General features: G+C 44.6%; 1 protein-coding gene across 1 annotated transcript in view; it reads left to right on the top strand.

The window, feature by feature from the left end:
* The window catches only part of KCNN4 (potassium calcium-activated channel subfamily N member 4), a 121951-nt gene that overhangs the window by 16000 nt on the left and 92295 nt on the right, over positions 1 to 13656 (top strand). The window contains exon 4 of the mRNA XM_029576063.1: positions 9640 to 9775. Coding sequence (XP_029431923.1) covers positions 9640 to 9775 — 136 coding nt within the window. The remainder of the gene's footprint in view (positions 1 to 9639; positions 9776 to 13656) is intronic.

Below are 13656 nucleotides of genomic sequence, written 5' to 3'. Positions count from 1 at the left end.
CCTCTATAGCCAACTTCTTTTCAAATTCTCTCTTAGCCTGTCTTAACAATGTCTTACATTTAACTTCCCAACGTTTGTGCTTTATCCTATTTTCTTCTGTTGGATCCTTCTTCCAATTTTTGAATGAAGATCTTTTGGCTAAAATAGCTTCTTTCACCTCCCCTTTTAACCATGTCGGTAATCGTTTTGCCTTCTTTCCACCTTTCTTAATGTGTGGAATACATCTGGACTGTGCTTCTAGAATGGTATTTTTTAACAATGACCATGCCTCTTGGACATTTTTTACTTTTGTAGCTGCTCCTTTCATTTTTTTTTAACAATTTTTCTCATTTTATCAAAGTTTCCCTTTTGAAGGTTTAGCACGAGAGCCATGGATTTGCACACTGTTCCTCTTCCAGTCATTAAATCAAATTTGATCATATTATGATCACTATTGCCAAGCGGCCCCACCACCATTACCTCTCTCACCAAGTCCTGTGCTCCACTGAGAATTAGATCTAAAATTGCTCCCTCTCTCGTCGGTTCCTGAACCAATTGCTCCATAAAGCTATCATTTATTCCATCCAGGAACTTTATCTCTCTAGCGTGTCCCGATGATACATTTATCCAGTCAATATTGGGGTAATTGAAGTCTCCCATTATTATCACACTACCAATTTGGTTAGCTTCCCTAATTTCTCTTAGCATTTCACTGTCAGTCTCACCATCATGACCAGACCAGTCTCTCATCCTGTAACACATCCCTGTATCCATTCAACCCTCCTGTATCTCACCCTGTATCACATCCCTCTATCCATTCACCCCCTTCTGTATCTCACCCTGTAATACAACCCTGTGTCCATTCACCCCTCCTGTATCTCACCCTGTAACCCACCCCCGTATCCATTCACCCCTCCTGTATCACGTCCTGTAGCACATCCTTGTATCCATTCATCCCTCCTGTATCTCACCCTGTAATTCATCCCTGTATCCATTCATCCCTCCGTATCTCATCCTATAACATATCCCTGTATACATTCACCCCTCCTGTATCTCATCCTGTAACACATCACATCTCTGTATCCATTCACCCCTCCTTTATTTCATCTTATATCCATTCACCCCTCATGTTTCTCACCCAGTAAAACATCCTGATATCCATTCACCCCCTCCTTTATCTCATCTTATATCCATTCACCCCTCATATTTCTCACCCAGTAAAACATTCCTGTATCCATTCACCCCCTTCTGTATCTCACCCTGCAACACAACGGGGTAAGGCCTCTAAAACCCACACTTACCCTTGGAGGGTCCACCGCCGATCGCGAGGCGATCCCCCGCTGCCTGCACCACCGGATAAACCCGCCTCCCAGCCAATCAGAGCTCACGCTCTGGCAGCCAATCAAGGGCAGGCCTCGGAGCCCTTTAAATTCTTCCACCCAACAGCGCCGCGCGCCGAGCGTCACGCGCCGAAGGAGCGCGTCAAAGGGGCCTGCCCCTTTGTGCGCCCTTTCGTGCAGCCCCGCAGGTCAGCCCTTACTCTGGATATTAGAAACTGCTCAGCGCCATTGCGATGGTGTCCAGCCCACCTTGAAGTGCGGGTCTCAGAATAGTTCCAGCTTCCCCTCTCCAACTGGGTCCTGCGAGAACTGGCCTCAAGCTCCCTCCACCTGCTAACCCGACGGTCTACCAGAAAAAGCTTACTCACTTGCCTGGGCTTGCACATCACACACTACAAATTGAGGTAAGGTTTTTCACATCTTCCTCTCTCCTCGCAATTTCAATTAACAAGTGTCTGTGCCCAGCAGCCCTTCCCTGCCCCTATCAGATCTATCTTTCTGCGATTGGCCCATCTCTCATCACCCCTCTCCGCCAGCCATCATGCACTCCTTCAACATTCCCATCATCTACAACCACCTGAGGAGACCTCCCAATCCCCACACTCTCTCTCGCAACCGTCAACAGAGGCTTATGCCCATCCTGCTATCGCCTATCACCCAAACACTCGGATTGGTTCTTTTCTCGCTGACCTTATTCAATTCTCAATCTATCTCCAAGAAAACACATATTCTCAATGACTTCCTCTCCGATTCTAAACCAGACATCTGTGCCATCACAGAAACCTGGTTAAAAACCTCAGACACCGTCCTTATAAATCAGCTGCCCACGCAGACCTACGACCTCCTCTCTATTCCGAGACTCAAAAAAAGAGGAGGAGGGCTACTCCTCGCAGCCAAAAAAGAGTTAGGCCTGACCCTCCAGATTACAAACACCTTAGACAACTTGGAATTCGCACTCTTCAACTCAAAACATCTGCTAATCGGATTAATTTATGCCCCACCAGGAATACTGGAGGCAGACCCATCACCTATTATTGAATTAACGGCAAAATACCTCAATATTGGTAAACCAGCCATCCTTATGGGTGACTTTAACCTCCACGTCGATGTTCAACCGCGCTCCACCAACTGTGAAACCCTTCTTTCTTCGCTTAGCCATATGGGTTTCAGACAAATCGTTAATGGGCCCACCCATAAAGCAGGTCATACATTAGACCTAATCTTCATAAATGAAGGAATCTCGCCCCACACCATCCCAACTTGCCTACCAGTACCGTGGACAGACCACCGAATCATCTCATCTACGCTAGAGATCAAGGAGCACTCTCCACAAACAACACCCTCAATCTCAATATCAGTCAGGAAACCTTGCTCCGGAGATCTCCTTAGCGCACATCTAACCGAGGAACTAGTTCACCTGGATCTAACGGACTCCAACACTGCCACGACCTCATGGATCAACATCACTAAAAAGGTTGCAGATCAAGTGTGCCCTTTGACCACTAAAACTATCAATCCGGGCAAAGACAACAGGAAACCGTGGTTCACCCCTGAGCTGAAGTCACTCAAACAAGAGCTTAGAGGTAAGGAGCACAAATGGCGGAAAAGCCCTTCCACAACAACTCTCTTAGCCTATAAAGCTTGCCTTAATACATACAGAAATGTCATCGACAGAACCAAGAAAGAATTTTTCTCCAAAAAGATCCACCACTTCGTCTTCGATTCAAGAGCCTTGTTCTCTTATGTTTCAGCCCTTACTAAACCAGCCACGCCCATCATTCCAGATGAACAAGCGACTAACATAGCCAATGAACTGGCTGACTACTTCAAGAGTAAAATTACCTCACTCGTCACCCCACTTAAAGGGCTCTCCCATCACCCGAATCTCACTTCCACCTCCAGTTCTCAACCATCGCACCCAACCCCCCAACAACTTAACGCCACCCCAGTTGCTCTTTCCACCTTCGAACCGACGTCGGCCTTAGAAATAGAGAGCATCCTCAAGAAGATGAAACCCTCGTCACACCCTTTAGACTACATCCCATCCAATCTGCTGCTCTCCATCCCTAACATCATTTCCAAACCTTTAGCAGATCTCATAAACTGTTCGCTCTCGCAAGGCCAAGTCCCGGACCAACTTAAGATGGCTATGCTCAAACCTCTCCTCAAAAAACCTAACCTTCCGCCCACAGACCCAGCAAACTTCAGACCTATAGCCAACCTTCCTTTGATTGCCAAAATCATGGAGAAGGTGGTAAACAGACAACTCTCCGATTTCTTAGACGAAAATGACATCCTTACATCAAACCAATTCGGATTCCGTAAGTCCAGGAACACTGAATCCCTATTAGCCACATTATCAGACACCATTCTCCTTAATTTGGAAAAAGGCCAACCGTTCCTTCTCACACTACTTGATCTCTCCTCAGCGTTTGACACCGTGAATCACTCTTGCCTCATTCAGTGTCTAGCCAACATTGGAATCACAGGATCAGCGCTAGATTGGTTCAAATCGTTTCTGGAAAACAGGTCATACAAGGTAAAGATAAATAGCAAAGAATCTCACCCCTGTAACTCAAAGCTGGGGGTACCTCAAGGATCATCCCTGTCACCTACTCTGTTCAATATTTATCTTCTCCCACTTTGTCAACTACTAACCAAACTCAAGCTAATGCATTTCTTATATGCGGATGACATACAAATACTCATCCCTATAGCGGATTCTCTTCAAAAAACCTTGTCTTTCTTGACCAAATGCCTCGCAGCAATCAACACCCTACTCTCCAGCCTCAACCTGGTACTAAACACCAACAAAACTGAAATCCTTCTTATAGCTCCAGAAAACTACATCCCGCTCTTCCCCACAACCACCAACCAATGTCCCAGCATCTCAATTGACCGCACTACCCAAGTGAGAGACCTGGGTGTACTACTAGACAACCGACTCAACCTCAGCAAGTTCGTTAACAACACCACAAAAGAATGCTACTTCAAATTGCAAGTATTAAAAAAATTAAAATCACTTCTTCTCCACCGTGACTTCCGCCTGGTACTACAATCCATCATCCTCCCGAAACTGGATTATTGCAACTCACTTCTGCTGGGTCTCCCTGCTTGCACCATCAAACCACTTCAGATGGTCATGAATGCCACAGCCAGAATTCTCACAAACACTAAAACAAGGGAGCATATCACCCCCATCCTAAATATAGAATTCACTTTAAAAGCCTTATAATGATACACAAGGCCATTCACAACATCTCCCCTCTCAACCTTACTTATCAACTCCAACAGCACTCCTCTAAGAGACCGACCAGATATGCGTACAAGAACACGCTTCTTACCCAGCCAGCAAAAACGTCTCTAAGGAAACGCGCTCTTTCCACGGCGGGCCCCCCTCTCTGGAACTCGCTCCCTCCGGATCTCCGCATAGAGCCCTGCCACAGGACATTCAAAAAGAAGCTAAAGACTTGGCTCTTCGCCCAAGCCTTCCCGGAGAACTAAGACCAGAGGAATACAATGACACTTTACACCCTGATTCCTCTCTCCCTCTGTACTTACATTTCTTATAGTGCCATATCTCAGTTTAATGAGGCCTTGTTGTTCATTGTAAGTTCTCTGCAAATTCCTTATTGTCCAAGTACTTTTTTGTTACTCTGTTCTCATTGTAAGCTGCCCAAGAGGTAGTCCAAGTTATTTATTGTTAGTTTTTATGTTTCATTGTAAGCTGCCCAAGAGGCATCAGTTTGATTTCACTGTAAACCGGTGCGATATGTATATTATACAGGAACATCGGTATATAAAAATAAATAATAAATAAATCCCTGTATCCATTCACCCCTCCTGTATCTCACTGTGTAACCCACCCCCGTATCCATTCATCCATCCTGTATCTCGTCCTGTAGCACATTCCTGTATCCATTCACCCCTCCTGTACCTCATCCTGTAACACATCCCTGTATCCATTCACCCCTCCTATGTCTCATCCTGTAACACATCCCTGCATCCATTCATCCCTCCTGTATCTCACCCTGTAACACATCCCTGTATCCATTCATCCCTCCTGTATCTCACCCTGTAACACATCTCTGTATCCATTCATCCCTCCGTATCTCACCCAGTAACACATCCCTGTATCCATTCACCTCTCCTGTATCTCATCCTGTATCACATCCCTGTATCCATTCACCCCTCCTGTATCTCACCGTGTAACCCATCCCTGTATCCATTCACCCCTCCTGTATCTCATCCTGTAACACATCCCTGTATCCATTCACCCCTCCTGTATCTCATCCTGTGACACATCCCTGTATCCAATTACCCCTCTTGTGTCTCATCCTGTAACACATCCCTGTATCCATTCACCCTTTCCTGTATCTTATTCTGTAACACATCCCTGTATCCATTCACCCCCCCCGTGTCTCATCCTGTGACACATCCCTGTATCCATTCACCCCTCCTGTATCTCATCCTATAACACATTCCTGTAGACCTCTAAGCTTCTGTCTCTATTCTTGCCATTTCTGTTTATCAATGCTATAACACAAGTCTGCATGCTTTAACCTTCTTCCTTATCTCTGTACTGTAATATACTCCTGCTGCATCCCAGTGAAGATTCATTGACCCATTGTCCAGTCTCTCCCAGGAGGAAATAGCAGGGCTTAGAGGAAGTGTGTAAGAAATCCCATGTGCAGTCTGTTCCGTATACTTTTATATCCTTCCAGTTGCAGCAGTTGTGGCTTAGGGATGCTTCGGGATCCCCGTCACTGACTTACTCTCTATAAACTTGTTCAATTCTTTTTCCAACCCAGTTTATACTTCAGAAGATCCTGTGGCAGTCAGTCCCTTGGGTTAACTCTGTGTTGTGTGATGGCCTCCTTCTGTTTTAAAGATGTCCCCTTGCTCTTGTATTCTAAAATATCCTGAATGTTTATTTTCTCTGTAATCTCTCCATTCTTTTCAGGATTTTATACATCTCTGTCCTTTCACTTCTCGTTCCTCTCATTTCTGACTTGAAGTGTCCTGGATATGAAGCTTCTCTACGTCCCCTACTAATCATCTTTGTTACCTTTTCTGGGTTTTCTTTGTCCTTTTTTGAGATGGAGTGAGATGGGGGATTGCGCATGGTGTTCACGTCATGGCTATATTTGTGGGTTATATTGATTGTATAAACCACAAGTGCCTTTTCCTGTTTTCTGTGTCAATCCTTTCTTAACACCCTCACTTTCTATTTGCCTTTATGAGCGCCACAGCACCCTGGGCCAGTGATTTCAGAGAGCCATCTCCAGTGACTTCAGATGTCTGTCCTGGGTAGTACCGGCCATGCTAGATCCCCATCGATGCCTAAGGGAAGTTTGGATCGCTCGTCCTCCGGGCATGACTTGGCACTTTCTCTCCCTCCTCCTGTCATTGTTACAAGTCAGTGATGAGGAGAGCAGCAGAATTTTCACTTATCTGGGCTGAAACTCATGTTCTTCTCCATGCCTTCTCATTTATATTTCCAAGATCCCTTCGTATTGTAGCATTTTACCAGCAGCTTTGAAATGAATTATCAGGAATGATTTTGTATTATTCCCACACTGTTTCCTCCCTGAGCAGTACTGGACCAGCACGGACCCAAGTGGAGCACCTTCTTCTGCTGTCAAACATTACCCTTTAGTCCAACCTTGTTTCCTCTCTTTCAACCTGTTTTTACATAGTGCATAGTAGATGTTGGCAGGTAAGGGTAAGGCAGGATGGAGCTTTGTGGGTAAGGGTCTTCTTGGTTGCCCCTGCCTACACTGCTCTAGCTAAGGATACCGTCCAGCTGCCAGTTGTATACGTTTGGCTGCCTGCAAGACATTAACCCTTCTCCTTTGTGTCCTTAGCCAGGTCAGCCTGATGCCCACCTCCCCCCCCCTCTGGCTTTCATTATATCTGAGAATGTAGCAAAGGCCTGCCACTGACTGTGCCTGCTCTTGGGACCATGATGGAGCCAGACCAGTACTCGATTCAAGCCAGCTTTGTTAAGGAGCACATGGAGACAGTTCTCAGTGAGCTGACTCAGTGCAAGGCACTTCGGTGGTTGTGTAGTTTACAGAAAGCATGTTATTTGGGGCACAAAAGTGCCCCATGAGCTTTGCACCTGCTGTTTTGTGCAGATGGAGAAAGAAGGCAAAGGGATTTGAAAGTGCGTGCACAGGGAATGCCTCCGTTTTGTTCAACCTGGTAGCTTCTTCCTGCTGTTTTCCAGGTCAGTCACAACCAGGACTCGGATCTACAGCCACCCAGGGATTTTTTCCCCCTTTTTCTTACCTTCTCCCCACTTAATCCAGTAATGGTCCTCAGCCGGGGGCGGGGGGCACTCACCAGGGCTCCTGGAACCTTGCAATCATTGACCTTTAATCTGGACACTAGGTGTCACCATTGTGCAATGAGCATAGCTCCCTCTCCCCTCTTAAAGGAGCTGTGAATGCTGATTCCCCAGACCCGACTGACTGGGAGAGTGGAAGACCCGAGCCAGGGATTGAACCTAGATCCATCCATGTCATAGTGCACAGCACCGCCATGGAACCATCAGACCAACCCACATCTCTTTTTAATCCAGCTAAAAGTTTGTGCATGTTTTTAGCCTGTATGTGGAGTATAAGTTTCATTCTGGGATATTTAGCTGGCTTACCTGGTAGTTGTCCAGCTAGATCCCTTACATACATAATCCAAAACACCCAGGTCTCCCAATCTTCTCTTATCCTGCTGTCCCCCTCTTGCCTCTGCCCTCTGTATCAGTCACAAACCTGCTGAAATTCCCTCACAATCTAGTTTCTACCACCTCTGCTCATAGGTTATTCCTGGCATCCACCAGCCTGTAATAAAGAAATAACCTTTTTTTTTCTTCTGAGTCTCCCTCTCTCCAGCCTCATCTCATGACCCTTAACCTTGCATTCGTTTTTCTTTGGGAAATATTACCTTCTTGTACTTCCATTGATATTTGAGTGTTGCTCTCATACCCCCTCCTCTCTTCCAGTGAGTACATTTTGGAGTTCCTTAAGCTTCTCCGAGTTGGGTTTGTGTTTCTGACTCTTTTCCATTATAGTAGCCCTTCTCTGAACTGCTTCCATTCGAGGGAAGGTCAATTTTTCAAAGGAATGTAACCCTCACAATGGCTGATTTTAAAAAAGGCATTCCCAAGGTTCGGGAGTAAGTTGGGGGAGCGTAGATTTGATTTTTGGATCTGCATGCCGCGTTTTGCTCACCTTTCTGCTACCCTGGAGAAGAACAAAGTGGAAAGTAATGTGGATGCTTACCTTGTAGGCAGTGTTTGTTTTCCATTATATCTTTATTTAAATTTCAAAGAAACAAAAAACAAATATACACGTTGTGACATGTTATTGTAAACAACACAGGCTATTTTTAAAGGGAAATAAAGCTACCAGTGCAGTTCCCCTTACAATATTAGCTACGAGCTCTGTGGGTGCAAAAGAGTCCGGGTGCTTTCCAGCTATACAGGTGGCCAAAAAATACCTTTTTTTTTTCAAGCCGGTGACTCTCTACTTCACATTGTTTTATTGCGTTGACCAGACCCCTTCAGAGAGGTAATGCCGTGTTAGTCCGTAGTAGCAGCAACGGCACAGAGGATGCTGGTACCTCATCGACTAAGCTACTGCCAGCCTCTCTGTCATTTTTGGTCACCTTCAAGTCATCCGAGATGATTACTCCTCGAGCCCTTTCCGGCTTGGTAGTTTCTAGTTCTTGCCTTGGTTGATCAGTAGCTCATGGATTTTTGCAGCACCATATTGCACTGAAATGTACCTTCAAAACTATATGTTGACCATTCTTCCAAGTCTTCTTTCATTTTTTCCACCCCTCCCATAGCATCCTCACTGTCACAGATTTTTGTGCCAGCTGCAAACAGGCACATCTTTCCTCAGCTCCCTCCGCAATTTTGCTAATGAAAAGATTGCAAAGAACCCCACTGGTCTCTTTACCTTCATCCTCCACAACCCATTTTTTTGCCCAGGTAATAATTTGATCCTTGAAAGTACCCCTTCCTCTTACCCTATAACACAGCCTGATATCCAATCACTCCTCTCTTGTACATCATCCCTGTATTACATCCCTTTATCTACTCCCGACCCTCCTGCATCTCAGCCCTGAAACACATCCCCATACATTTTCCCCAGCTTCTTGTATCTCAGCCCAGTGACACATCCCCATTTCTATTCATACCCCTTCTGGGTGTCAGCAGTGTAACATATCACTGGATTGTATTAGTTATTCTATATAAATATCCACTGGCTGATGTACGAACCTCTTGTTCTCTCTCTCTCTCTCTGTTGCACAGGCAAAACACAAATGAAAGTGAACAGCTGACCAGAGCCCTGTGGCTGATCCCCATCACCTTTCTCACCATCGGGTATGGAGACGTTGTCCCTAAGACTGTCTGCGGGAAGGTGGTTTGTCTATGCACTGGAGTCATGGTGAGCAACCTCAAGAAAGAGGAGGTGATATCCGCCTCCAGTGTCCAAGGCTGAAAAGTTATGCTTCAGTGCCAACAAGTATAACTGTATTTATTTTTTTTCTTTTTCAATTTATATTCCGCTTTTCTAAGCAACTCAAGTATACAAACATTGATTTGAGAATGCAAAACCTCTTAGCCACTTATCAGGTTAGGAGGACGAGAACTGGCAGCTGCCAAACAGGAAAGGGAGTCAGTGTACTAAAGCAGCAGAGAAAGCCATCAGTATATCCTCACCCAGGACATTTTGAGCCTTGTGTCCAGCTTAGAGAAATGATGGCGGTAGTTCAGAGGAGGGCAACAAAGCTTAGACATGGCCTGCAATACAGGCCCTATATAAAGAATGGCTCTCTGACTAAGGAAGAATATGGAAAATGGTAGAGGAGCCGAAAGTAATTACAAACAAGTGGAAAGCCACCTTAAGAAGAGCCCTGGCCCTGATGTCAAACATCTCTTCAGATTTGTAAACTGCAAAAATCAATTGATCAGTTAGCCAGAACCAGCACTGCAATGGTTAGTAACAGGAAGAGCATCCCTTCTACCAAAAGAAGACCCAAGTAATTTCTCAAAAAAGACCAAACAAACCCACCGACCAGTAACTTGCCAATTTACAAAGTGTTTACTGGAATAGAAGCAAGTAGAATATATGATCATATTAACTCCAATAACATTATCATAATAGAACAGAAAAGCAAGAAGAGAAGATCATATGTGTGATCAGGGCCATCCTTGAGTTGGGCAATAGGAGCGGCTGCCCTGGGCCCTGCACTTTGGAGGGTTCCATGCTACCATGGTAGCCCCATCCCCAACACTATAATTTCCTGTCAGTCTGGACACTGGAAGCATCAGTGTTCCAGTGCCCCGCTGTAGTTAATTTACTCAAGGCCCAATTCCTGCTAAAGTGTGTGATGCTGATCACAAATAGTCCATGCTTAACCTCTTCCTAAATCTTACTTAATCTCTACCTATAAAAAATGATAGATTGCATGTGTTTCAGTCATGGACAGTGTATACTGGGTTTGTGCCTTTAAGTCTTGATGATCTCAATGGTAACATCTTGTGGTTTGAAGAGTGAGACCTGTTGTGAGTGAGGGGCCATTTTGTCTGTGTATTTTTCCTCAACTCCAAGTTGAGCTGTTACCTGTTTGTGCTCCCTGGTACAGAAACCAGTCGAAGCAACATTCTTCCATGGAGAAAGAAATAACAAAATTCTCCCTAGGCTTAAAGCATATCTTCACTTTGGAAAAGCCCCTAGAAGGAATCTTTGGGACAACAGCAGCCTGCCTAAGAACATATCTTATGTTCTTATTTATGTTCATGCTGGGTCAGACCAAGGGTCCATCAAGCCTAGCATCCTGTTTCCAACAGTGGCCAGTCCAGGTCGCAAGTACCTGGCAAGTACCCAAACATTAAATAGATCCCATGCTACTAAAACTGGTAATAAGCAGTGGCTATTCCCTAAGTCAACTTGATTAATAGCAGTTTATGGACTTATCCAAACCTTTTTTAAACCCAGCTAAGCTAACTGCCTTAACCACATTCTCTGGCAATGAATTCCAGAGCTTAATTGTGCATTGAGTGAAATAGAATTTACTTTGATTTGTTTTAATTGTGCTACTTGTAATTCATGGAGTGGCCCCTAGGTCTTGTATTATCTGAAAGAGTAAATAACCAATTCACATTTACCTGTTCAAGTCCTTTCATGATTTTATAGACTTCTGTCATATCCCTCCTCATCTGTCTCTTCTCCAAGCAGAACAACCCTAATCTCTTTATCCTTTCCTCATAGGGAAACCATTCCATCCCCTTTATCATTTTGGTCACCCTTCTCTGTACCTTCTCTAATGCAACAATATCTTTGAATTACACACTGTATTCAGGCTGTGGTTTCACCATGGAGAGATACAGAGGCATTTTGACATTTTCTATTTTATTCATCATTCCCTTCCTAATAATTGCTAACATTCTGTTTGATTTTTTTTGACTATGGCGACACACTGAGCCGATGATTTCAATGTATTATCCATTATGATTCCTAGATCTTTTTCCTGGGTGGTAATCCTAATATGGAACCTAACATTGTGTAGCTTCAGCATGGGTTATTTTTCCCTATATGCGATACCTTGAGCTTGTCCATATTAAATTTAATCTGCCATTTGGACACCCAATCTTCCAGTCTCGCAAGGTCCTCCTACAATTATCACAATCTGCTTGAGATTAAAATACTCTGAATAATTTTGTATCATCTGCAAATTTGATCACCTCACTCATATTCCTTTCCAGAACATTTATAAATATATTTAAAGGCGCCAGTCCAAGTACAGATTCCTCCACTGTTTACCTTTTTCCATTGTGAAAACAAACCATTTAATCCTACTCTCTGTTTTCTATCTAATATCCAGTTTTACAATTTACAAAAGGACTTCGCCTCCTGTCCCATGACTTTTTAGTTTTCTTAGATGCCACTCATGAGGGACTTTGTCAAATGCCTTCTGAAAATTCAAATACACCACATCTACTGGTTCACCTTTATCCACATGTTTATTCACCCCTTCAAAAAAGTGTAGCAGATTTGTGAGGCAAGACTTTCCTTGGGTAAATCCATGCTGGCTGTGTCCCATTAAAGTATATGGGGTAGATTTTAAAAGAAGCATGCGCGGCCTACTTGTGCGAGCGCTACCCAGTGCGCGCACATGTACGCCCAATTTTTTAACATGCGCGCGCAGGCCCACACATGTTATAAAATCCAGGATCGGTGCACGCAAGGAGGTGCACAATTGTGCACCTTGCGCACGCCAAGCCGCACTGCCTTCCTCCGTTCCCTTCCCCCTAACCTAACCTTCCCACCCCTTCCCCTAACCTTCCCTCCCAGCCCTACTCTAACCCCCAGACTCTTGCTTACTTTTTGCGCCTGCCTCTAGACAGGCACAAGTTGTACGCGCCGGCAGCCTGCCGGCACGCGATCCTCCGACACAGCGGCAATGGCCGCTGTGTCAGAGGCCTCTTGCCCTGCCCCCTCCTCGCCCCTTTTGTAAAGCCCTGGGACTTACATGCGTCCCGGGGCTTTACGCACGTCGCCGGGCCTTTTTAAAATAGGCCCGGCGCGCGTAACCCTTTTAAAATCCGGCCCTATATGTTCTGTGATTTTGTTCTTTAGAATAGTTTCCATGATTTTTCCTGGCACTGAAGTCAGGCTCTCCAGTCTATAGTTTCCCAGATCACCCCTGGAGCCCTGTTTAAATATCAGGGTTACATTGGCCATCCTCTGGTTCTCAGGTACAATAGATGATTTTAATGATAGGTTACAAATTACTAGTAATAGATATGAAATTTCATGTTTGAGTTCTTTCAGAACCCTGGGGTGTATGCCATCTGGTCCAGGTGATTTGCTACTCTTCAGTTTGTCAGTCTGGCCTATTACATCTTCCATAACAGGTATCTTCCCAACATCCTCATTAGCAAATATCGAAGCAAAGAATTAATTTAGTCTTTCCGCGATGGCCTTATCTTCCCTAAGTGCCTCTTTAACCCCTATGGAAGTCTCATCAATTTTCTCAGCTTCTGAATTGAGTAAGTGACTGATCTATTATTGATGAATTGTGCTGAATTTTGCAAGGAATAAATTATTTGTGATAAAGAATGTATTGTGCTCTTTAAACTTATTTTGGCTACTGAAAACATTCCTTCTGTGGAAGCCTGTGGAGGTTGAACTTGTTGAAGATACCCCATTTGGCAATATTGGAATCGCCAATTCACAGTATGAAATGGGTAGGGATGGTGAACTCCAGTCCTTGAGTGCCACAGACAGGCCTCGTTTTCAGGAAATCCACAACAAATATGTAT

The sequence above is a fragment of the Rhinatrema bivittatum genome, chromosome 14 (genome assembly GCF_901001135.1).
Source record: "Rhinatrema bivittatum chromosome 14, aRhiBiv1.1, whole genome shotgun sequence".
NCBI classification, from domain to species: Eukaryota; Metazoa; Chordata; class Amphibia; order Gymnophiona; family Rhinatrematidae; genus Rhinatrema; species Rhinatrema bivittatum.
Note: the sequence above shows the minus strand (reverse complement) of the source record. Positions and strands in the feature narration are given on the sequence as shown.